Source organism: Diadema antillarum, unplaced genomic scaffold, assembly GCF_040938485.1.
Source record: "Diadema antillarum isolate AM-2024a unplaced genomic scaffold, OU_Dant_1.0 seq00001769_RagTag, whole genome shotgun sequence".
Classification (NCBI taxonomy): domain Eukaryota; kingdom Metazoa; phylum Echinodermata; class Echinoidea; order Diadematoida; family Diadematidae; genus Diadema; species Diadema antillarum.
This window is the reverse complement of record NW_027272450.1, coordinates 208,580-234,644: the sequence shown is the minus strand read 5'-3', so window position 1 is coordinate 234,644 and position 26,065 is coordinate 208,580. Positions and strand designations below refer to the sequence as shown.

Here is a 26,065-nt window from a genome sequence, read left to right as displayed (position 1 = left end):
TTATCTCTCTCTCTCTCTCTCTCTCTCTCTGAAGAATGAAAAACTGATGTAGGCTGGTATTTTAGCTAAAAGGTTTGTAGCATAAAAGTACTATGCAATTGTTTATCAAGGAAAATATTTACTTCACTGGCATTAACCGCATAACCCATTTCTGTTAGATTTCCATAACTCTGTGGAAATCAGCTTGCAGTCTGTGTAACTCACTGTTCAACAGTGACTACAATGTGATATCTCTGCTTCATTGGCTTGATTGATTGATTGATAACTTGCTTGATTGATTGATTGGTTGGTTGGTTGATTGATTGATTGATTGATTGATTGATTGATTGATTGATTGATTGATTGATAACTTGATTGATTGATTGATTGATTGATTGATTGATTGATTGATTGATTGATAACTTGATTGATTGGTTGATTGGTTGATTGTTTGTTTGATTGATTGATTGATTGATTGATTGATTGATTGATTGATTGATTGATTGATCGATCGATGATCGATCGATCGATCGATTGATTGATTCACATGGCATCATATATTTTTCTTTCTCTCTTGTCCCTACCCCTGTAGCTTATTGCCACCCCCATCTGGATACACTGTCCCAAACAGGTCACGGAAATTACGGAGTACGTCAGATAAGAACAGGTGTGTGAATTTCTCACTATTTTTTGTCATTGTACCATTTTGCCGATAGTTGGGGCAGCCGTACTAAAGGTGATACTGTCAATATTTTGGGATATATATTTTGATATCACTTTATCATGCCCTTTTCCCTGTTTGGGATAGCGTCATTGTGTATTCTGATGATTTCTGTTGATTGGCTGTCCATGAAATCTTTGTACAAATTTTACATGATGTTCACAGGTAATGAAAAAGAAAAAGAAAACCAAATGATAGTGTCTGATCCAAATTATTCAATCTTATATCATCAATTTCATATCTGAGATGGATCCATTTTAAATTTGCTTTGATCATCGTTGTTCCTTTCTTGGATGACTTCAGATGGATTAAAAGGGTTCATACATTTATACATACAAAAGATATGTGATATTTATATACATACAATGTACATACATACATACATACCCGTGTACATATATATCAAAGATATTTGATATTCATATATATATTTTTTTTTAGATTGATAAGCTGTAAGGGAAAGAATTGTTAATTAATCTAAAAAAGGGATCCTACTTTACACCTACCATCATGTAACTGTTTTGTGATTGACATAAACCTATTTTAGAAATATATTTTTATCTGGCTAGATTTTAACAAACTTTTGAATGATCACCATGTTCATTCATTAGACACATGTCAAAACCCCACAGCCACAAACTTTGATAGTTATATCAGGGCTCGACACTAACGGTGGCCCGGGGCCACCAAAAATGAAAGTCGGGCCACCAAATTTCAGAAAAGGGCAAATTTGGTGGCCCACCTCGGGCCACCAAAATTTTTTGTGTGTCAATAAGTGTGTCAATAAATTTGTAACTTTTTGCGCCGGAAATGCATAAATGCATGCAGTGAGTGTGCGACTTATTTTTAAAAAATGACTTTTATCAATGTTTTTTTTTTTCCGGCCACCAAATTTTTCTCTCGGGCCACCAAAAATTTGAAATTGATGATTTTGGTGGCCCCATCGGGCCACCGAAAAATAAAGTTAGCGTCGAGCCCTGGTTATATGATAGACATGGGTATTCAAGTAAAGCACCGCATGAACAATAATCGATATGCAGGGATACCGACCTTATAATTGGCATTGTAGTATTCTGATGGCTGGAAAAAAAAAATTAAGAAAAACAGTATTTGTACCTTTCCTGCAACCCATGTGTAATAATGCAATATTGGAAAAACAGTATATTTCATGAAACCTGCAGTATTTTAGACAAAAAAACAAGTTAGAAATACTACAAAAAGGTAACAGTTGGATCTCTGGATATCAAATAATGTTAATGTTTCAGGGACTCGGATGGAAGTTGGAATAATGGTATATATATATTACATTGATAATTCATTGCCCCCCCCCCCCCCCCCCCTTCCCCATCTTATCTGGTTGTTGTGTTTGGGTTTTTTATCTTGATGGGCATGCGTATATGTGTGTGTGGTTTTGTTTTTATTATTTTTGTATTATTACTTCATATATTTTATTACAATATATTTCTTTTTGCCTGCTCGCATAATAGAGAGGACCAAATCCGGAGGTTTGATTCTGACCCTGACATGCTGACGGAGAGCACCACGGCAACCTTTGTTTGATTGAGGATGGAAACAGAGTTGGGCTACCTACAGGAAGGAAGAGACCAATTCCATCAGTGGAGCTCTTGTTTTTAACAAGAAAAGTGCTTAAAGACCAAATTTTTTAGCAATGTTACAAACAAAAGATCAAGCCAGTGTCATTTGGCAACTCTTGTATTTGACAACAGAATTGCTGGTTTAACAGTCATAGTAATATCAAATAATGAACCAGTTTCTCTTATTGAAATACAAGTCACTGTACTAGTCTCATGTACTCATGCTTGTTCAAGTACTTTCTGTGTAAATGGTGCTACGTGATATTTGCAATGATGTATCAGTTGTACAGCTCCTCAAGAATTAAAATGCACTGGAATTCTTTTACGTTTTTTTTTCTAATTTACTGAAAAACTAATTTGTAGGCCCAAATTTCACACTTGGGCTGCATGAAAAGGTGAATTTTGAACAGAAGAAGCAAAGTGAAAATACGAGATCAATGCAAAATCGTAACAGATTCAGAAAAAAAAAAATATACCAGTAGATAGAGAAACAGAGATATTATAAGGGCATGTGTCACAGGAAAATTAATTTAGCACCTATTAAGTCTCATATTGGTACATTGTCTCTGACATGTTGCTGATATTCTAACCTCTGTCACATCAATGTGTGACTGCATTTTAGAAAAAAAAAGTAAATGATGTAGTATTTAAGGTTCCTTGCACAGAATGCATCCATATGACTTTATTTCATTGTGATATATCCTCTATACATTGTCCATATGGAAAACAGACTCTCCTGTGTTTGTGTAAGAAAGCACAAGGTCATGTGATGTATAGCTGACAGAAAAATGTGACCCGCTGTACTAAGGAAATATCAAAAGAACAGAAAATGTGGCATTTAGATTTTTTTGGGGTATGTTCACAGTTCAATTACTGTGTAAGATTCAATTTGCTAATAAGCTTGATACCTGAAGAAGGTACTTCATGGTGTGACAAAGTAGTTTTAATAGCATCTATTTCTGATGAAACTCAATTGTGTAAATGTTTGACTTGTCAAAGACCGCCCAAGCAGTACTCAAGGTGATACATTGTACATTGCCACTATGCAGTATTTACACTTTGACAGTTTTCATTCATTTCATCAGAGTGTTTACAAAGTGGATGGGTGTGTACCGTGCTGTCGACATTCTACATTTGCTCTTACTGTATTGGTCATGCATATTTGCGCAACAATCATGAATGCATCACATTGCTCTTCACCTTTAAGAAAACCTGGCGGTCGTCTACACATGGTCTGCAAACATTTAAAGAAAATTTACCTTGTGTCACAACGTAACATCCCTGAGGCCAGCGGTTTGCCAAGTACTTTTCATCAACATGAATACAGTGACTGTTGCGAGAGTCTGTTTACCTATGGTGTTACCAAATTCTTGAGCAGTAACTTTTTTTGTTGTTCATGCATTCCAGGTACAATTTCATTAGTTATTAAATGCACCAAAGATTTCTTTAAGATGTTTGTATCAAGCAAAGAATGCTTTAAGAAGCTTCATATTTCATGTTCTTGTAGTATAAGATATTTATTACACACGGACACTGAAGTGCAGTAGTTAAAGTTAAGTAATTAAGTCAGTATATGACCAGTGAAGAAAACATTCACCAGTCATTCTATCAAGTTGTATGCCAAAAATTGGTACATTTTACCTTGAATGATACAGAATGTATGCTCAGTCTGGCTGGCATTAGAGCAGGCATCCATAAGACGTGTCCTGACTTCTGTGAGAGTTTTAATGCAGTCTAACCAGTGTGCGGAATAGCAGTGATCCAGTGCATTGGGATGCTGCAAAAAATGTATATCTCCACAAAAAGTCAACTAAACTCATGACAAACTTTGTCATATGAGAGATATCAAATATTCAGAAGCGTTTGTTACATCTTAAAGGCAGAGATCAGGTAGATATTGGACTTTCGATTATCAGTCAGAAATCATCTGTGATGATTGGATAATTAGTTATTGTCTTCAAATTGCAAGAGTTTTACATGGGGTTGCTGTTTTGACATTCATTTATAACAAAGTGCCTGACCAGAAGGAAAACAGGGTGTATCAAGTACTGAGAATATGGCAGCTATGACATGTGTTTTTAGAAATGAGAATGTCATCTGTCTTACAGAAATCTCGTTCACACGGAGCTGGCCTTGTCTAGATTTTTGGCATCAGTAGATGTCTTGTTATACATTGTACTCTCCCCTTGCACCTATATATCTGTGTTCCTCTCTAGCCATTCATTGCATAATTGTTTTCAAGGTACATTGTAGCAGAAATACTGTGTAGATTTTGACATGAATGCATAAATTAGCCCATTAGGTGCTATAGCAACTCTCTCTCTCTCTCTCTCTCTCTCTCTCCAGTTCATTCAACAAATACTGGTTATATACAGTATGTCACATATGATACGTGATAGTGGTAAGAATCTTTATTTAATGTTGGACTACTGAACAGATACGCAATGTTTTGCTGCCAAATGAATCTGGTACTGGAATATGCATGAATGCATCCTTGCACTAGTTTTAGAGTGCTTGGAAAATGGCAAGGGTCGTTTTGTGTAGAACTAAGATTTTGACACTGAAATGTGTTGATTGTAGACTGACCGACTTAAAGTGTGTCAAAATGGTATGAAGTCTGTCCATTTTTTGATACCATGTGTAACTGCACTGTTTTTTATGAAAAAAAAAGAAGAATCACACATCTTTAATCAATGCATTTTAATGTTGAGTAATTTTCATTTTAATCTTTCTTTTACCTCTCATGTACCGTGTAAAAGTTCCAAGGGTTTGTCTTTGTTCAAAATACAGCTGTAGTTGATTGTAACATTTATCATTTACATGAGTACAGGGTTCCTGACTTTGGTGCTGAAATGGTATTGATTTATACTTTGATAACAATGAATGTATTTTTTTTTTAAGCAAAGTAAACACACTTACAGATTGTCTTGTACTTTTAGGGGCAGAGTAGGTAAGCACAAGTGTGTTGACTTTCCCATCTTTTTATTTTGTGGACTTCCTCAACTTGCAGAGTTGTACTTGATGTAAAGTATGGTACCTATGTAAGATGTAAAAGTATATGTATTTCATATATTATATCATATAGCACAGCATACCTGTTACATTTATAGTTTTAATATAAAGTATGTACTGCCCGATGTAGAGCAAGTCCTTGTATTATATTGCAATAGAAGAGTGACAAAACGTAAGTGAAATTCTTGTGTATGAGATACAGTTCGACCTCGATTATCCGGCCTCCTTTTATCCGGAAATCTCTATTATCTGGACGCGTTCACGCAGTGAAGGACTTTTTTTTAAATCCACAAATTGAGAAAAACAATGACTTTAAACTCAATTAAAATTTCTACAAAATTCACACGATTTACCTACAAGATATACTTTATTTTTGTGAAGAAGGGACTACAATTTTGCGCAAGCTAGCATAGATTACACCACCGTTGCTGGGTACGCTACCTGCCTAGCTGCCAGTGCACTGGGACGGCAGCTTGGACGGCAGCTACATACATTAACATTGTGTCTCCCATATCCGGCCAATTCGCTTATCCGGATGAGCGCTGGTCCCGACATGGCCGGATAATCGAGGTCGAACTGTAATAGAATGTTGTTTTATCAAAGTTATATAATATATACAATATATACTTGTACTGTTAAACAACAGCCTACGATACTTGAATGGGAGTTGGCATATTGCACTAAGAGAAAAAACAGGAAATTTTCAGTCAACAAGGCAAATAAGCAAAAAAAAAAGAAGAAGGATATTCTTCACATGAAATATGTTTATAAATATATGTACAAATATTTATTTTGTTCATATCAACAATAGCATAAATAACTATACAACTGTATAATTTGTTTTGTTTTTATTCATTATTACAGCATCACATACTTAATAGTCCACGTATTTAATGTTGCATTGATATTTTAATTGTTGTAGGTTGAATTGTTGAAGTATCGTTAATTACTAAGAAAGAAAACAGACAGAGACATTCTGTGTATGAAACAGGTAGGGAAAGTACAATTCATTAAAAAAAAACTGATGTCCAGATCGTAGATTGTTGTCAGTACACAGGTACGCGTACATGATGTATATCTGCACATTACACCTCTGGTGCACTGTACGACACATTGGTGCAAATTGATTGGTCACAATGTCACAACTATTCCAGCTTTCCATTTTTCTCTTCCACATTCTTGAAGGTGAAGAAGGATTACTGAACACATTCCAAATCACTTGAGACCAAAGTACATGTACTACTGCTAGTGGCAGCCAAGTGAATGGCTTGCGATTCAGGCACGATTAGAATATTGAGGAGCTTAGAGCCGTTAATGTGTAGATGTTTATCAAGGCTTTTCGGAGTTTTTCAAACAATTCAGCAAAGAAAAGAGTTAATTTCTTTTCACAATCTTGTTAAAAAAATGTAAACGTTTGTTATCTCTGAAAGAGAATTGTTTATTGAGCTGAAGGTTCGTTCACACTTTTTGATGCTTCAGGCTATGTTTAGACTAACAGCATATATCATAGAAAGGGCTTGCATTAGATAACTACACCGTATTACGTCAGCAAGAAAGACCTAGATAGTTTGAAAAAGATTGACTGTTTTTCACTGCTTTTCCCCAAAAATGTACTTTCAAGTACATTGTATACTTGGGCCCCATTGCTAGAAACTAGACTTGCATAATACAACTTCACTTTGATATTTGCTTACGAAATCAAACGCAAGCCCTTTCAGCAATGCAGTTCGTTCAAATGCAAACTTGTGTGCGATTTGGGGGACTTATGTGTGATTTTTTTTTTTTTTAATTTAAAAGTTGTGTTTACATGCAAAGTTTCTAGCAAGAGGGCCTCGGAATTAACCAACACCTTTCAGATGATTCATTCACACTATGAAAATTCAAAGGATTACTGTATACATTGAGGGCTACCGTCCTGCCATTTAAATGTCTTTCTGTCTGGGTATGAAACAGAAGCATGACATAGTTTTAAAAATATGGCTTAGTCTGATTCTCATGTGAACAATTGTTGCATCGCATTTAGAAGTACTTAAAAGTAAATAGATACAATGTACATTGCTCTGTAGTACACAAGCCAGTAACTGCATTGATACACTGTACACGTATGTATATGAAGCGATACTTTATATTGATAAGAAGTAGTAAAAATGCTGAATAAAAAGGTATATCTCTTTACCCTTTCTAAATTGCTCTGTTTTAAAGTTGTCTGATTTTGATGGTTTCTCTAATGTACAGTAAACATGCATGGGACCTGACAACATCTGTTCACTTGTGTGAATGTCATCAAAATGAACAAAAATAAAAGTTTCTGACATTACTTCACATCCAGTGAATGACATTGCACAAATATTACATAAAAGACTAGAGAAACAAAGTACAATTCCATGTCATGATCCAATTAGTTTTAGAGGGGAATGAAACCCAAATGTACCTGTCCTGTTGATTGAGTGAATGCAGCAATATGAGTAGAACTCGTCAGTGATGGTTTGAGAAAAATCAGACAATCCGTTCAAAAGTTAAGAATTTTAAAAATTTCAGTGCCATCATTGCTGGATGAGAAGACTGCAACATTTTGTGACGTTAAGTATGCAAAATGATGTAAAGAAAATGTAGAGACAATTCCACAGAATAACTGATATATATTTAAAGGGTAATGTAATTCCCCCTCCTTTCTGAAAGCGGTTAGTCAAGTGCTCTTTTAATATGCTAGAAAAGTGAAAATGTATTGAATTTTCTTTGTTTTCTATGTTTACATCGTTTTCCATACTTGACGTCACAAAATGTTGTAGTCTTCTCATCCAGCGATGGCGGCACCAAAACTCCAAAAATTCATAGCTTTTCAACGAATTGTCCGATTCTCCTCAGTCACTGATGTATTCTACTAATACTGCTGCAATCACTCAATCTACATGCATATTTAGGTTTTATTCCCCTTTAAATCGGACCTAAAATACAAATGTAAATTTTTTTAGTTTTGCATGTTTTCACAAAACAAATACAATGGACTGTACAAGTAAAAATTTTCATGCAGATACAGTAAGTGTACATTTTTGCACTTGGCCCAATGAGATGAATGTTGCATGCGTTTAATTTTGCGGACAGTCATTGACAATTGAGTGAGGACTTTAAACAGCTCACCACTGCCACTGGAAGTTAAGGGCTTCAGTAGCATCCACACTATGCTAAAAGGTTACTGGTTATGAATGCACTAGAGGACTGGTATTAAAAAAAAAAAAAAGGAAAACTGGAAAAACATACCAGGGTAGCACTTACACCCCTACACTGTACCTTCTCCTTAAAATCAGATATAGAATAATATTACATACATATTTCTGGTAACAAACAAAAATGTGCGTGCTTTTATTTTCATGTGAGTCTCATGTTGCCTGAAATGAGCGAAAAAATTCTCAACTCTGCAAAAATTTCCACTTTTACAGTATTGTTTGATACCAAGTATGCAAAGTAGATTGAGTAACGTGTCCCAGGGACTTCAAGACAAATCTTCATTACAAGGAAAACTTGTATCCTTCACAAACGTTTTTCATGGGGCAATAAACATAAATGTAGTTGTTACTTTTAGGGCATATGCTTGCAGGTGCTAAAATTATTGACCCAAATTAAAATTTTTATATTTTTGTACACCAACTGCTGGGACAGTTGTCAGTTGATGGCAACATTAAGTGGCTAATTTATGTGGTTATATTTCATGATTTACATACTCTCTTAGGGAAGTCAAGTTTTATATTTCACCCCCAAAAAAGGCAAACATCCATGTAATATATCACAATCTATACGTGGTTGCAATCATACAGGACTTTTCGATCATGTGGACAGTGACGCCATTCTCATACTAGAACGGTTCCAAATGGCTGCCGCTCACTCGTTACGTCCGTGGTGTTATCACTCACTTCGATTTTCAGTGCGCGCCATCCAAGACGTACTGTTATGACATCATGGGCCCGTCCCCTCCAGCGGGCTGGCTGGCGCCCCAAGCGATGACATCATTCCCATCATGACTCTAGGAGGAAGTGAAATCCTTAGAAGACGCATTCTTGATTCTGGCATTGGACGTGCTGGAGAACCTGAAGCATGCACAGTTCCCTTAAATGACATCATTATCTCTCCGTCCACATCCAGGACATGAAGTCAAAAAGTCCTTAATAACACTTCAGTGAAAACAGGTGACTTTTACAAAACTGCACAACTCTCATTTTGCGTCTGATTTTGGTGAAGCTTACGCCCTTCCATTAGTCTGTCTCTACCTTTTTTTTTTAAAGTCAACTGGAACGTGGCATTGAATTGCATTTCATACACTAAAAAGGAGAACAATCACGAGCTACTGCTGAGGTGGGGATTTCTCTTGTTGCACCTCCCGCAGCCTAGCTCTCAGCCTCTTCAAGAGTTTCACCAGGTTAAAGGGCAAAGGTCGTGAGGGGTCACCGTCATCCCAAGTGGGTCGGTAGATGGGGAGTCTGTCTGGTTCCATGCTGAGAAGGACATCACCGCTGAACCTGTTACAATGAAATATCCCATCATTATGATCATTTTTTTTTCAATTTTTTTATTATTATGCTGGCTATTCAATTTTCCTACACACTCTTTGATTGAATCAGAATCTATTCTAGTAATCTAAACAGAAATTAATTGAATCAGATATACTCTTACACTGTATTTATCAATTGCCTTTCCAGTGGTCTATACAAAAATATATGAATTTTATGAGTCCAAAGATTTTGGGAATGTGTCACCTCAACAGCATGGGCCGTGCAGCGGTGTGTTCGTACCTTGTGTTACGAGTCCCTCTCCCGGTTCAATGTAACATGAAGTATGGGATGCCACATGTGCAAGCATGCCCATAACACTTGCCATTGAGCAAAATGAATGAATACATCAGTGCTTCGGTAAGAGAGATTACCAGCTTTAAGTCTCCTCAAGAACCACTGTTCAGATTATTTAAAATCCCCAGTCCACCCTGGTGTTGAGCAGGGTAAATTTAGTTTGAATCTTCATGAGTGTTTGTTTCATCGATGTTTCAGTAGGTCTTTAATAACAGGAGAAAGATAACTTCAGAGCTAAGAAATTTGAGGGGTGGACCCACTTGATTCTGGTCTGAAAGGGAGGTCAGGGTGAAAATAAAAAAAAAAACAAAAAACCCACCTTCCACCTTGTACTTGGCTGTAGAGGATAAACCCATCAAATCTCAAACCACATATATACTGTATGTGGCTTGGCGCTGTCAGCTTCCATTTCATTTTTTTTTATACTATTCAGTTTAATAAGCATTTCGTATTAGGTGCTGGAGAATGGGAACGTGTGAAATTCATTTTGATAAATGTCATTATCACGTTACAGCCCACTTTGAGAAGGAGCACATTCAAAGCTTCAAAAGGCCTCATTGTGAACAATGGATTGTATGCTACACACCAAAAGAAACTGATACGGACTTGAAGTTAAATATCTTCAATGTACATTTGTACCTGTTGGTCCACTCGCATCGTAGCCTCTCCCTGGTCTCCAGATAGGGCAGGACCGTTGTGAGCAGGGTTACGACCTGGTCTGGGGCGAAGTCTCCCTCAAACGCAGCATCCACGGCGAGTTTGGTCTGTGCACAGAAACACACGAAACTCAAATCCAGTCTGGGCCCTGCTTCATTGGGCATTTTAATGTGGTTCCAATATTGATACATTTAATTGATTGTAGCTATCATGCCAACAGTTATGAAAAAAAAAACACACAAACAAACAAACAATTACCTGTAACAGCATTCACTGTTCTTTGAGTTTTAGCTACAGTAGCTACACCATATACATCTTAAAAGAACTTCAAGTCTCTATACCTGTGGTTCAAGGTTGTTCTACAGCTGTTATCACCATGTCAATGGGTATCAAAGTAGAGAAGCTACATGGTAGGTACCTTGTATAAGTTACCCATAGGTTAGGTGCACAGAAAGTTGGAGAGTTCATTACATCTAGAAACACTCATTGGTTGTACATGGAAAATATCACAGAAAGGCAATTTCCTTTTATGTTTTGTTCACAATAAAATCACTTGTACAAGGCCACCATGGCTTAATCCCTACAACTCTTGTATGATTTGGTGCAGATGATGTAATTTTCCTTTTAAAAATTCGATTAAAACAAGTTAGAGTAATCATGACCTGTGTGCAACAAGCCGATGTGAAAGTTATGAGGCAATGACATCTTCACCTCATCTCAATATTTGCATGCGTGATCGAGACATGATATGTCAACACCTGTAATAACAAATGGAACTTTGAGATTCCAGAACTTATATTTTGGGCACTCCAATTAAATGACACTTCACTGCCTTTTGTCTTTGTTTCTGGCTTTGTTTGGTTTTGTTGTTGTTGGGTTTTGTTTTTTTGTTTTGTTTTTTTTTTGGGGGGGGGGGTGATACACAGCACGCAGTAATGGTAGCCTGAACACTATGTGGATTTTCTCAATAGACAAATGCAGATGAGTTGATAAGATTGATGTCGATGGTGATGAGGTGAATTACCATATGCTCCATCTTCTCCCAGGCTAGCTCCAGCTTCTCCATCGGTTTGATCCAGTACGTCCTCTCGGCTGCGTGCCTCGCGCCCTGCATCCAGAACTGCCTCAGCCACTCAAACTCCACCTGTGCACGATGAAGAGCGTGATGCCTGATGAGAAAATCATTGCTACTTTACAGACTAAACTTCCTGTGCTAGTGTGTTAGGCATAAAGTTCCAGCACTGACTGCAATTTCTTTTCTGTTTACTTAAAATTTAGGCAATACTGAGAAGAGCTGGAGGGTTTCTGCTATTAAGACATGAAGATTTAAATCTGCCTGGTCCCAAGATATGTTTCCCTCTCCTATTCTCTACCTTTACCAAATATATGATACACCCTTCAAAAGTTTGAATTTGTTTTTCTGCAAAGATATCTCTTACCATTTTATTTTCTTTATACACTGACTTTACCTCATACACTGTAAAAGAAATTTCTAAATGGCATCCTTTTCTGACAAGTATATAAAAGAAGAAAATGCAAGAGCATCACTGAAGAAATTAGGGTGAAAAGAATAATACAATTGTTACAAAGCATATCTAGATGCAAAGATACCAACAGAATCACACTGTACAAAGATAGTATGTTCCTCCAACAATTCAAGCACATCCAACACCCAAACTTGATTGTCTTAAGTGTGTGTCTAATGTACTTCATATACATTTCCATTCCACAAAATTGAGACAAAAACCACATGTCTTTAGTTCGCACATTATGTTTTGCTGTATTCTACCTCAACAAAATTTTATATCATATGCCTAATGTGACAGACACAAATCAAAATCAAGATTACACCACCACAAAAAAGAAGGAGAGTAATAACGAAAGTTTGGGAGAAAAAAAGATGAAAATTTCAATGTTCTTGGAGAGGCAGAAGACTTTTACCTCATTGTGGACCTCCTCTGCCAGGGATATCGCTTCAGAATCCAAACTCCGCAGTGAAAGTGGTCTGTTGGTACCATCATCTTTATCAACCAGGTTCTGGAGAGCCGAGGCACTCCTTCCTCGAATATATTCCAAAGTGCTCTTGGTACTCTTGAATGGAAACGTTGGACAATGTCAAACCATAGCTTCAATTACCAAGTTCCCCCCCCCCCCACCCCACTTCCCCTAAAGTTTATGTGTCCCTTTTGCAACCATGAAAATTCTATTCTTTTCATAAGCTGGTATATTGTAGAGGTAGGTACTTCAGACTTACGTTAGAATAGTGAAACTAGAAAATTCTTTATGATGAAAGGGGAAGAAATATAGATAGTGAATTCATTCGGGAAAAAAAAATCCAGCCATTATTCTTGATAGAGAAGGGGAGCACATCCTTGAGTGACAAAGGGGGTTGGTTTTTCACTTCTTCTTTTTTTTTTTTAAACTCTTGGTGTATCACCCTAGGATTTATACACAAAGTTGGGAGACGCTAATTTTCAACCATGAAAATTTTGTGGTGTTTTGCGAAAGGGATATATGACCTGTAAGAGTGCATTGTTGGTACAATATACATGGCAAGCATGGCTGTTGTGCCAAAACAAACAGCGACCTGTGTCAGGCATAAGCAGCCGAGGGTCACTCGACACGGATCATATGAACATATTTCAAAAGCATTCCTGTTGTCCAAAGTTTGGGAGGTAAAAATATGATTATTCTGCAAACTGATCTCTTCATGTAAAAGTTTGAACTGTTCCATGACTTCAAGCATGCCGACTTTGAGTTGTCTGCCTTTCCAATTAAGATGAGGTTTACCTCTGTGAATTTTCATATTGATCCTGAGACAGACATAAAGCCCTGATGTACATGGTTTTTAAAAGTTTTATGTATCCTTTTATTCTCAAATGTTTTACATAGAGGCATCCTTTCAACCTCACTTTATATCTGTTGAATTTTTGCAGGCACGATACATGGTTTTGAAACATTTTGCAACACTGAATTTAAGCGAAAATATGGTCTAGGACTTCATACCACAGTGTTTCAGACTTTCTTTCCTCTTACATGATTTGTGAAAGAGACAAAACAAATCCTTTTAATCATCAATAAAAACCATTGCTCTCGATGTTTGATTCTTTTGGTTTGGATTTTGTGCTTACATCGACCACTCTGTGCGTGGAGGCAAACCTGGGAAGATCCCCTGCGATGACGCAGTGCTGATGCGTGTCATTGAGGTCTGCCAGCATGAAGTAGGCGTCGCCAGACTCTAGGCGGGCGGCCAGACCCTTCGTCTCTGCATCCCAAGGTTTCCTTATTCCAACCATCCAGTCTCTTCCTGGTTCTAGGATAATAACAAATGCGCCGCATATATATAAGCTGCACCAACAGTAATACCAAGCGTCAATTGTAATAATAACATAAATCATCATCATTGTAGTCATAATACCTGTCATCAGTTATCATGATAGCAATATCAATATTATCATTCCTATTATCGTATACTGTAAAACGAGGGATGTTCGCATGCATTTTAATTTCACAAATTTCGCGAGAGCCAAGATTTGCAATAATTAAAACGTATGCAAAAGTTTTTGCATACACTATATGCATTGAATGCCAGTGGCAATTCAGGAAAATTTCATGCCGCGAAAAAGGCTGTCAACTCCAATTCTTGAAAATGTCACGCTGTGAATATATCACGTTTTACAGTATTGTATCTCATTTCAATTATTGATATCATTCATAATGCATAAGTTTTCAATGAAAGCCTCTTTGGCATCACCACTGCTCTCTAAGAAAGCCAGGGCTGCCAAAATCATCACCCCATCATTATTCTGTACCCATTATACAGCTGTGGCAAGAGGGACAAGATTATGGGCAACATATCTCTTCAGATGATGAATGCATCAGACAAGATTCAAGCCTAGGAATTTGTTCTTGATGCTCCAGTGGCGCTAACAAATGGGCAAATGATCCAACAAACATGGAATTCCCAAACACTCGGTAAACACGATCACAGGTCTATTGTAATGAAAACATGTAACAAAGTAAGTTCGTCTTCATGAAAGGCAAGGGGGCTTGCAGAATTCACCTCTTCCCACAATGCACTGCATGATTTGACCGGTCACAGCTCACTGCAGATATTACACTAGGTTCTAGAGCCAGTCAGTTTATACTAGCTGGCTCTGGCATCAACACTACCAACCTGGTGACTCATTCGCTGTCTCACACGTGTAGCTGTAGACAGCTACTGTGGACCCACGGAGGAGGTTGCCGTCCATGTGCCATGACACCGCCAGGGGCCCCATGCCAAAGTGCGGCTCCGGCCTCAGGTCCAGCCCGGGGTCCATCGGGTCCATGAAGTTGATGAGAGCCACGTTGAAGTCAGTCCCTTCCTCCACGGAGTGGGCCCTGGCCCCTGGCCTCCGGACCTTCTTTGGGCGTTGACCCCATCTCTCCTCCTCCCTGCCCTCCTCCCCATCCTCAGGGTCCTGCTTCCGCTTGCTATAGCGTACAGAACTGTCAAGTGCATCACTCGTAATCTCTTTAACAACTGGAATCGTCTCCACAAAGCTCCTTCCATTTGATCTAGAAATATTCCTCTCATCTCTACCTCTGTTGGCTTGTTCTGTGAGAGGTTTATGCGTTTGTGCTTCGGCACTTTCTGCCATCTCGATGTTGGGATGGTCTACTTGGCTCTCTTTGTGAAGGTATTCTTCATGAATGTGATCTTTGGTCTCAGCTGCTTTGACTGATTCCTGATCATCTTGTCCAATCTGTGCGGTATTTTGCCTCTGCCCTCTGTGGCAGGCACTCTCACCAGCTTTTGTGCTGCTGCCCATTCTCTCCTGCAAAATCTGCCCCGACGTGGACTTCAGGAGGGCATTCAACCTACCCACGATGTGACACGCCCGCTCCATCTCGTTCAGCTCCCTCTCCTCTCTGTCAAAGCTCCACGGAAGGGCGAATATCCGCAAGCCCAGGTACCGGTAGGTCATGCCGGGCTGCCCGACGAGAGCGCGGGACACTGGGGTCTGGGCGTGCCTTCCCCGGACCACCACCCAGTGCCTGGAGAAGAATCCCTCCGTCTCCATTTTGTTGAAGGCCCATGCCACCTCCTCTGCCAGATTTTGGGGGAAGCTCGACTTGCGTAGGTGGACAAAGTCTGGATAGCTCTCCTTCTGCTGCAATGGACAGACACAGTAGACAGTTAAGCTTTGCTCATTCATTAAATTAAGTGCTTGTATCATGATAGTGGGATTTCATCACATCTTTTCAGCCCTCCACCCCAACCCTTCATACAACCCACCTTAAAGAGTGCCCCTGAGTGGCTGCAGATCTGCATCCATTGCCATCCACTCAGTCTTTTTCTCAAAGAATCATTCCACTTCACCCAAAGCAAATCATGAGCAATGAGTTAGTGGAAGTTCATAAGGAAAAAAACACAAAACAAAAACACAACTTATTATTCATCTTTGTTTTTCATAATACTTGCACTGACGTGTCTCTTATCTTCAACCACTTTATTTCATAACTACGTGTAATACTGTACAACTTGGGGAGACTTCCCTTTATAGGTCTCCTGACATCCATTACCAGTACATGTTGAATTTTGCTCCTGTAAATAGCTACAAATCACAAACTTTGGAAATGTTTGTTTCAGGAGTATATATTGCTTCATGAAAGATTTTGAGGAGTGAAGCTTTGTGGGTGCAAAAAAAAAATTGAAATAAATAAATCCTTCAAATCATTTGATACGTATTTCGATAAAACTTTTCCTGAACTTGTGATGTAATAAAAATAATGATAATAGTGAGACTCTTATAAAGTGCTCATTTCTACCTAAAAAAGATACTCAAGGCGCTATAGAACAGAGTACATATTGTGTCACGTTACAACAGTATCACAGAAAATAATAAGATAATAAACCAACAAACAATATATACGTACACATATACATACAGGTATACAATTGTCAATTTAAATTGAAAAGGTAGGTCTTGAGATTCTTTTTGAAACCATCAATGGAAGATGCTTCTCTAAGAGATTTTGGTAGGCCATTCCATAGTTTTGGGCCCATATATGAAAAAGCCCGATCCCCCCAATTATGCCTGACTCGAGGTACCTGTAATTTTAGCGAGTTTGATGAACGGAGATTACGTGGTGGTTGGTGAAGATGAAGAGTATTTTGAAAGTACGTATGTAGACAGGGGCAAATTTGTACAATGTACGGTAAACAAGAAGAATCTTGAAGTTAATATGTTTTTCTACAGGAAGCCAGTGTAGGGACCGAAGTATTGGGTAACAACCTATTTGCATCAGCAGAAGTTATATCATGACCAAAGGACTGGAAGTGGATGTCAGAGGGCCTTCAAGCAACAGAGAATCTGCATGCAAAATAGAAAGTATTCATAATGTCTTCTAGGTTTCTACTTGCAGCACCCTGTATTTTTTTTTCTCATGAAGCCTTCAACTCTGTGCAAGGCTACCCATGTTCTCTCATTTGAAGAAATGTCTTATTCCAGAAAAGCCCGCTGCATATAACACTTAATGGACAGATTCCAAATCTCACCAGGTCCTCAAAACCCTCTGTACCAGACATGAGGAAGGGAAGGTATTTGTTGGCAGCAATGGGCTCGTTCATTTTCTGTCAGAGGGGGAAAAAAATAACAACACACATTTAAGCAATCATAGACAAAAGTAAAACGCAGCTTGCCAATGCAAAACAGACTTCATTGATGTAAATAATGTGGGTCCCAATTATCATTAGTGTGACTGAGGTATAGAAGTGAGCCCATGATGTACAGTTAGTTGTTGATATGAATTTTCACTCACAAAGCATTATTGACTGTAACCTGAAAGCTTATCATTGACAATAAACAATGACTTTGATTAAGAGATTAGAGTTTCTTCCATCAATATCTGTTCTTTTCCTGTATAGTCGGGTTCCTTATGTAATTTCGCCGGATTTTTTTGGAGAGTATCAAAATTATACATTTTTGGAAAGGTTATTGCATAAGCAATCAGGAAAACAATGTTTCCATTTGCGCCGATACCTATTTGGCAGCCATCTTGGATTTTTCCAAAATGGCCGCCGTAAAACATGTTTTCTTCAATAAATCGGCTTCTAAATAACCCAGAAATTTGATTTTGACAGCAAAACTACCATTTTCAGGGCCGAGAAATCCAATGGTAGCAAAATGGATAAGCTAAATTTAACAATAACCTCACATAACTGACATTTTCAATTTTATCAATCGTTTTACAAGTGACCAGACATAAACACTGCAATAAGCTATATAGTGTCCATGGCTGTGGGACCAATGTGATCATCATAAGAGAAATGGATTTATAATGTCTTAGGCATCTAAGAAGAATTCGAATGGCAGAGGAAACCACATTGAAAAAAAGAATCAGATTCAACTCTGAACTTGCCAGACTAACATTTCCAAGTTCATTGTCTGTATTAAGTAATCAGATATAAATGTTCCACTACCCCAAATCGGTCCAGGCGTTTTAGGCTGTGCTACAACTGCCCCCCCCCCCCCCCAATTCTTGACCATCAGTAGCATGATCGCGAAGAAATTTGGCATGCATGACACCAGTAATCTACACGAATGTGTCATAAATTTTTTTGAAACAATAAATTGTTAGTCTTTGATTATTAATTAATTATGCAAATTAAGCCCAAAATCATATTTACGTCTGATTAGATAATTGAGAGTCTACTTTTTGGTTCGTATATCTGTTGTAGCATATTCAACAATTGTACATCATAACAAATTTCTAAAAGCCATTTAATTTCTAATGTATTTCATTATTTTTTGGTTTTCTTATGTAATTTATATTTGTTTTTGTCTTTTGTTTTTCTTTTTTATTGCAACTTGACACTGACCATTTTTCTAAAGTAATTAGCATAAAATTGATAATCAAGGTGATTAATTGTATAGGGTTTTATAAGTTGTGTCTAACCAAAGAACAAGCATGATCCTCCTGACAGAATTGGTTTAATCTCTGCGGCAGCCAACTTTCTTTCCATCTCATCTCAATCATTGTCATCGTCAGTTTCATTTTTGGTCTAAATACCCTCATTATTTTGACACTCGCTGCTGCCTCGGCACAGAAACAGAATGGTTTAAAAATCTTTGCTGTAGATTCAACCATAAACTGACATGTTCTATTTTATTAACTGTTCTACAAGTAATCAGACTTACATGTCCATTTTGGTAGTTAGTGTCCATTACAAACCAATATACCCCTATAATGTCAAATATTGGTTTATTCTTTAAAGCAACAACTTTCTCCACATTATCATAATCTCCATTATCGCCACCCTTCAGTCCATACATAAATTGCGCTTGCTTGTTCTTATTATTGTGACACTCAATGTCGCACCAGCAAAGACATCCAGGGGAAACAAAAAGTAAGCTAGATTCAACCATAAACTCACTTGAATTATGTCTTCCGGTTCATTGATTATTGAACAAATCATACGAAAATGTTCCACCGAGGAGAAAACATGCTCTCCATGATAGAAATTGTTTAAATCTTAGAGGAAACCATTTTTTTTATATCAAAAAGAAATCCAGTGGTAAAAGCTGATGGCCATACTGCAGAGGACCAGCAATGCTGGTGGGTCCTCTCACTCTGGATTGGGTATGGACTCTTAGGATAATGATGTCTCACAGCTCCAAGGGTGGGAGGTTGCTTGTCAATTTCTCCCCTATTCTTGCAGAAGAGATGCCATCACAGTTCCGAGATACTCCTGATGTAGATGCATTTGACTTAGTAAGCTGCACAGACAAAGTTTGTAGCCAGCAACCCAATTTCAGTCCCGTCATTCCCTGTGAAAAGCTTCTACAGAGAACTGATTACATCTCTTCTGCCTTCATATAAACTTGCAGCCAGGTTGCTATTCTTAACATATTCCAGTGTTGTCAACACAAGTGAACGCATAGAAGATTGGCCCTATGGCTCTCCAAGGTTCTATATCCCTAACCCAGAGGACATGAATATGGACGTGTTCTTCAACATGAGCTCGAAGTTTGCTAGTCATAAACACCAGTGACTATATTTGCTATGACTTTCAGAACACTAACAGTGTGCAAGAATCTTCTGTTAATTGATTGAGGCACACTTAATCAGAAGACGAAGGAAAGAAGAAGAAGAAGAAGAAGGAGGAGGACGAGGATGAGGACATTCTGTGTCTGTAGAGAAGAAAACCTCTGCATTTAATGAGTTTCGCTGTGATGCTAGGACAGCATGGAAGTTCTTTCAGCTGGTAGCATTCTGATAAGCCTTTACAGGTAAGAATGGTGCTCTCCTCTCTTTGCAAGTTTTGGTCTTGACTTGACAAAGTGCAGCATATCTACATGGTGTGTAGTGGTAGATAGACTCTAGGCAATGCCAATCGGTAAGGATGGTGCAACCGGTTCTCAAGTAAACTCTGCCTTCAGCATGTTCAGGTTGTTATACCATTAATCGTGCCATAGGTGGTTCCTTTCTCATCAGCAGTGTCCTCTGACAAGTCTGTGATATCTATGTGGCGAAGAACGCAAGGCACCCTTGAAGAATGGTGGTACATACAGACCATGGAACATTCTGGTGATTTGTACGAAACCATTGGCAAAGCGCTGTTCCAATTAACAGAATACAGCGATAGGACACAAGATCTACGCAGGTGTATGTAAGCCCTATTTTCTGAGAAGATCCATCAGCATTGATCTTATTATCACTCTTGTCACACCACACCCCCTTTGGTCTGTCACATACACTGAAGAAAACTTGTAGGCAGTGATTCCTACATATCACTTATATCACAAGTTGCCCTAACATCACCATAAATTCAGCTCAGTGCTGCCTGCCTACAACATCTCATGGCATTCAAATCAAAGACAAACTTAACCCTAACTAGGCCGCGACGTTTCATGACTTTTTTCTTTCAAGTCTCCCGCATCTTTTGACACCAAATTTGCGATGCCCGGGCGCGCGGTTCCGAAATTGCGCATAAATATGTTTGTGCATGTCAGACCAAAAATTGCTCAAAAACATGAATTTGTGTACAATTTCAATGCAAGCTGTGCTTTCAGGCAAATTTTATAAAAGCATTATTTTGGGATTTTAGTGATTAAAATCAATTAATTACATGTTTTCTTGTTCGGAACAATGTCGCGGACAAGTTTCATCGAAAAAACAATGAAAACTTAAAGTTGAAAAAACAAAGAAATACATAAGAAAATCAAAAAAACAATGAAATAGTTAAGAAATTTCTCCTGATGGCACAATTTTTTTGTTTTATATTTGCTCAAGACACTAAAAAGAATATTTACACAAAAACATCTGCCCACTTTGAGCTTTATTTAGTGATTTATACGAAATTATCTTATTTCATGCATTGATATTACGTAATCTCTACAAAATTAGTAAGCATTTGCAAGAAATGCTATAGGAAATGTCACAACACACATGAAACTAGGATCATTGAATTCTCTGACCCTGAAAATGGTAGTTTAGCTGTCGAAATAAAAGCTCTATGTCACTTAGAAGTCGAGATATATTAACAAAATCATTGTTTATGGCGGCCATTTTGTAAAAATCCAAGATGGCGGCCATGAAAGATTCGGTGCAAATGGAAACATTGTTTTTTCTGATTGCTTATACTGTAACGTTTCCAAAAATGTATAATTTTCATACTCTCCACAAAAATCCGACGAAAGTTAAAATTGTAACATAAGGAACCCGACTAGTATCAAAACTGCATGAATATTTGTCTAATTTAACATTTTTCCAATGTAGAAGTGCGCTTGTTTGGCTATAAAACTGCATGAATATTTGTCTAATTTAACATTTTTCCAAAGTAGTAGTGCACTTGTTTGGCTATAAAACGTGTATTAGGCCAAGTAAAAAAAGAAAGTAGTTTCTCGTCCGGGTTTTTTGAGCAAGGCGATGAGGGAGGTCCTTACTATTTGATATCTTACTATTTTTTCGAGGATCGTCAAAATGAAAGTAATATGTGTTTCTCGTCCGGTAATTCTGAGAAAAGTAACGAGAGAGGGCTTTACTCTTTTCTATATCCAATTTATGAAATGAAATATCACTCTGTTAAGTGGTAGCTGTGTTATGAAAAACCAGGTCCCAAGTGTATGTCTTGCCTGCACTCTCAAACATTGTCAAACAAATAGATATATGTACCATACTTTAAATGAAACTTCATGCATGCAGAAATACATTTGCTCTTTCTTTCCAGTACAGATGTCAAGGGAAAATGACCATCTTAATACTGGTATTTAGTGTTGTAATGGCATTTCTGATACCAGTGTACTTGCAATTCTGATGTATTGTGCTATTAATTGAAACAGGTATAAAACATGTCTTTCAACAAATGTAGGACTGAAATAAATTCCATGATATTCAAAACACTGCTTTATTTATTGTGTTTGTGACATTTTGTGTCCACACAGCTGGTACATTGTATGTATATGTATTTCTTCACAGTACAATTGTAGCACATTCAACTGGAAACTGGCTTGTACAATTGCAGATGGATGTCAAAATGATACGATTTATGGCATTATAGCATTAAACAAAGATGTTTCTTCATGTTCTAAAAAGACATTTGATAATCACTCATCATTTGGATGATGATTGTACAAGTGGAAACTCGATATAACGAGATGGTCGGGTACGAGTCGTGTTCCTCGTTATAGCCGATATCTCGTTATATCAGTAGGCATAAAAGAAGGCATAACATAAAGACATTAATTTGCACACGTGGGACTACCCATCATCTTTCAATCAATACTGATAACTTGCTAATGTGTGTGAGGTAATTACTCACCTTTATGGGTAAGAAGATGTTTTTTTTTTTTTTCGCCAATGAAATCCGATATCAAGAATGTTTTTCTTATTAATTGGAGAATAGATACCGGTATTTGAATTTGTAAATCTACATAGCTTGCGATTGTGTGAAGATCGTCTGTGGATTGGTATGTGGTTATGGTATGGGTGTTGTGTGTGGAAAGCTTGAATATGGTCTGCACAATGCTCTGTGTGTGTGTGACACATTCTGTATGTACATTATGACTGCATGTGTGTGTGTAGATGGGGAATTCCCTACGTAGAAAGCCAATCACAGCATCAGATTGCCTCACACTTGCTAAACGTCATGATGATGTCATGTATACGGCCGTCCCACCACATTTTCTGCATGTATCAGTGCGCACACACACACACACACATAAACGTGCAACATGCGGTGATAGCTGTAGAGTGAACTGTCATGAAGAAAATGTGTGTGTACAAGACAGTTTTTGGCGCATCGAGCTCTACAATCCCGGACCGTGATAGCACAGGCGAAGTTAGCTTTACCCGAAGACATTTTGCTTTACCTCGCTATATCAGGTTTGATTGGCTATGTTTTTCTTTGTTTGGAAATCACAAAATTTATCTCGTTATAGCAGTTATTTCGTTACAGCCAATCTCGCTATAAGAGTAGCATTTTACATGGACTTGTGTGGAAGGAAATTTGGGACCGGGAAAATTTCCTCGTAATAACCGATATCTCGTTATAGCAGTGTTCGTTTTATATACCGAGCTTCACCTGCCCTGTATACCACACTGCAGATGTTACGATTCACGGCCGTGTCCGTGAATTTACGTCGTAAAGAAAAGTATCCCGCAGAAATACGATACAAACCAGAATCCGTGGAAAAGTTATTTATTTTGTAGATACACCCATTTTATAATCCACATTTGCTGGAAAAGCGCACTCATTTTCTCTTCAAAATACATCGCCGTCAGATGCAACGTTACAGAGCAGAGTGTATGGGCCTCTACACATTCGAATGTGTTCATGCGTGCGATGACCTGGGGACCTGATTTGGACAGCTAGCAAGTTACAGACACGGCCGAAAAAATAGTAAATATCAAAAAAGTCGATGCGGCAACTGAAAATCGATGCGGGCGGGGAGCGGGCTGGGACGAGAATTATGAATTTCTTGGTATTTTCAGCGCCATTTTGAAAATAGTAAATAGTAAAAAAATTGATGCGGCGGCCAAAATCGATGCGCGCGAGGACGAGAAACTGGTTTCTTTTTTTACTTGGCCTTAAAGATGTACAAAGCCATCAAGGCAAATCCATGATGAGCTACATTTGAATTTTGCTGACCCCATTCACTTTGGGTGCCCTCATACTATATTTACAACAAAAGAGTTCACAAGCCCGTCAGCGCACACTCTATTCATACTTCATGGTCATATGCGATCAATATTTTGCATTATTCAATGGCACATTCAGATGACTGTCTGGATCTGTGGAAAGGGGATACGTGTACTGCTTTGACTGTTTTCGCACAGGCGAATTTCTTACCTGTCCGTTCTCTGTCAACGGGCAAAAAGAATTTTGTTTGGGGGCATAGGTTCTTAAGGAAGCTCTTGGAGAATCACAGGAGGAATGGGTTAATATAATATCTTTTTCAGCCATAAAGGGGGGGGGGGGGGACTTCAGTATGCCTTACAGTTGATTTTTTATGCACTAATAGCATTGCACTTGACCCATTGATTGCATATGTCAGGAAGGTATGGCCAGGGCATTATTTTGAATAATCTTTTAGCTAGGAAGCCCCCAAACCCAAGTTTTGGCCAGCATCATAAATTTCACTCAGTGACACTGTAATTATGTACTTTTAACTGTCAGGTGTGTAGACCCGGTAGTTGCGGCGCAGGGGCGCTGTTGGATGAGAGTGCCGATCACCGTTAGCATTGATACAAAGATTGCCGAAGTTGAGCTGTCATCACGAGTTAAGCGCGGAGGTGTTGCTAGGTAACATTGCCTTCGTTGTCTTCTCTGCGCATCACGCAGTCTGTGTAGTGATGCCAGGCCAGGTGCGTGCTTCTCAGTATGACATCGCAGAAGAAGTTGGCTATTAAAAGCTGTCATCCCCCTCAGCCGAATTATGAGCCAAACTGTGATCGGACCACCGACTACAGTGGATCGGACTTCTTCAGACTATGGAAATGGGTCAAACTAAAGCGTAAGCACTAAAGGGGAGTCGTACGAGAGCAAAACCATATAGGCCTCTGTAGGAAACTTGTGCCGTGCGCCTGCGTACGCATTCAACTAAACCACCGGGTCTATGTGCCTTTAAAATCAAATAGGTCGAAACAAGAGAGAGCAAGGGAGAAAAAAAAATCCTTGTATTTGTGTGATGGTGTCTTCATCTTGTAAGACATGGTATAGATCTAGAGAGACTCTCAATCACATTATGCATTAAAACACAGTGACAATGAATCCACGGGTAACAGCACATGGTATTGAAGGTGTGGGACTGTACATCAGAAATTTGGTCGCTCTGCGACTGGACACGACTCACAACTTTGAGGAATTTTCAGCATCACAGCAGTCATCATTCTACAAAAAGCTTACCTTTCTTGTCCTGCCAAATACTCTTTTCTTATGCTTGGATATTTTTGACAAGTATCTTAGTTGTATGTGCCATAAATTGCACATTCCGCTCCATGTTCTCAACATCTGTACCAGTTTTGTAGTGCGCGCACAGCTTAGCTAGCTAGCTAGCTCGGTCTCTTGCCGCGCCGCCCGGCCCACCGGCCAGCCGGTCGACGCGGGGACAAATCGGCCTCTCGCCTCGCGACACCCGTGTACTGTAAAAACGCATTACGGGTAGTTCTAAATATTATCACGACTAGACTACACAAGTGCAGTGTACCAGCTTACAAACTTCTTTCTGCCTTGGCTCTCAGCTCAGGGTACTTCAGCACAGAAGTAATGATTGTTATTCGGCGGACCATGAACCTACAAAAAAACAGGTCCATGGTAGCACAAGGTTATGTTGATAACTGAGCAAAGAGATGGCCGTAGCAGACGACGCACATCCGGGACGCACATTGTACAGTAAACAGGCAATGAAGAACAGACAGCTGACAAAAAATAAAGGGTCGTCAATGTATCTCACCGGAATTCAGGGTTGTTATTATTATCACCTATTTATTCATTTCGTACAGGAGAAGGATAGGAGAAGATGAGAGATAAACAGATATGGTACTTTATTTGGTAAAATTAAACAAAGAAGGCTTACAAATACTAGTACATCTAATTTTCTTAACTCTTTCAGATCAACAGAATATAAGAAATCATGAACTCAGAGAAAATGCTACAAACTTTATGTATTTCATTAATGATATGAACTTGTAAGAAAATCAAAGTCAGTGTAATATAGCGAATTTCTCCCAACCTATCCTACCTTCACCCAAGTCAACAAACTTTCACAAGAAAG

General features: G+C 38.4%; 2 protein-coding genes across 2 annotated transcripts in view; one reads left to right on the top strand and one right to left on the bottom strand.

The window, feature by feature from the left end:
• Positions 1–2,430, top strand: part of LOC139712172 (ankyrin repeat domain-containing protein SOWAHB-like) — a gene marked incomplete at its 5' end in the record, with an annotated part of 30,497 nt that extends 28,067 nt beyond the window's left edge. The window contains 2 exons of the mRNA XM_071624011.1: positions 572–646; positions 2,188–2,430. Coding sequence (XP_071480112.1) covers positions 572–646; positions 2,188–2,260 — 148 coding nt within the window. The remainder of the gene's footprint in view (positions 1–571; positions 647–2,187) is intronic.
• A 7,198-nt stretch (positions 2,431–9,628) lies between these two features.
• LOC139712180 (alpha-ketoglutarate-dependent dioxygenase FTO-like) lies at positions 9,629–25,447 on the bottom strand. Its single transcript, XM_071624019.1, has 9 exons — positions 25,378–25,447; positions 24,142–24,152; positions 17,347–17,421; positions 14,980–15,958; positions 13,934–14,115; positions 12,744–12,893; positions 11,827–11,946; positions 10,785–10,909; positions 9,629–9,818 (listed from the first exon to the last, which is right to left on the bottom strand). Exons 1-9 carry the CDS (start codon positions 25,445–25,447, stop codon positions 9,644–9,646), a joined length of 1,887 nt encoding a protein of 628 aa, XP_071480120.1. The 3' UTR covers positions 9,629–9,643.
• Between the last annotated feature and the right edge of the window lie 618 nt (positions 25,448–26,065).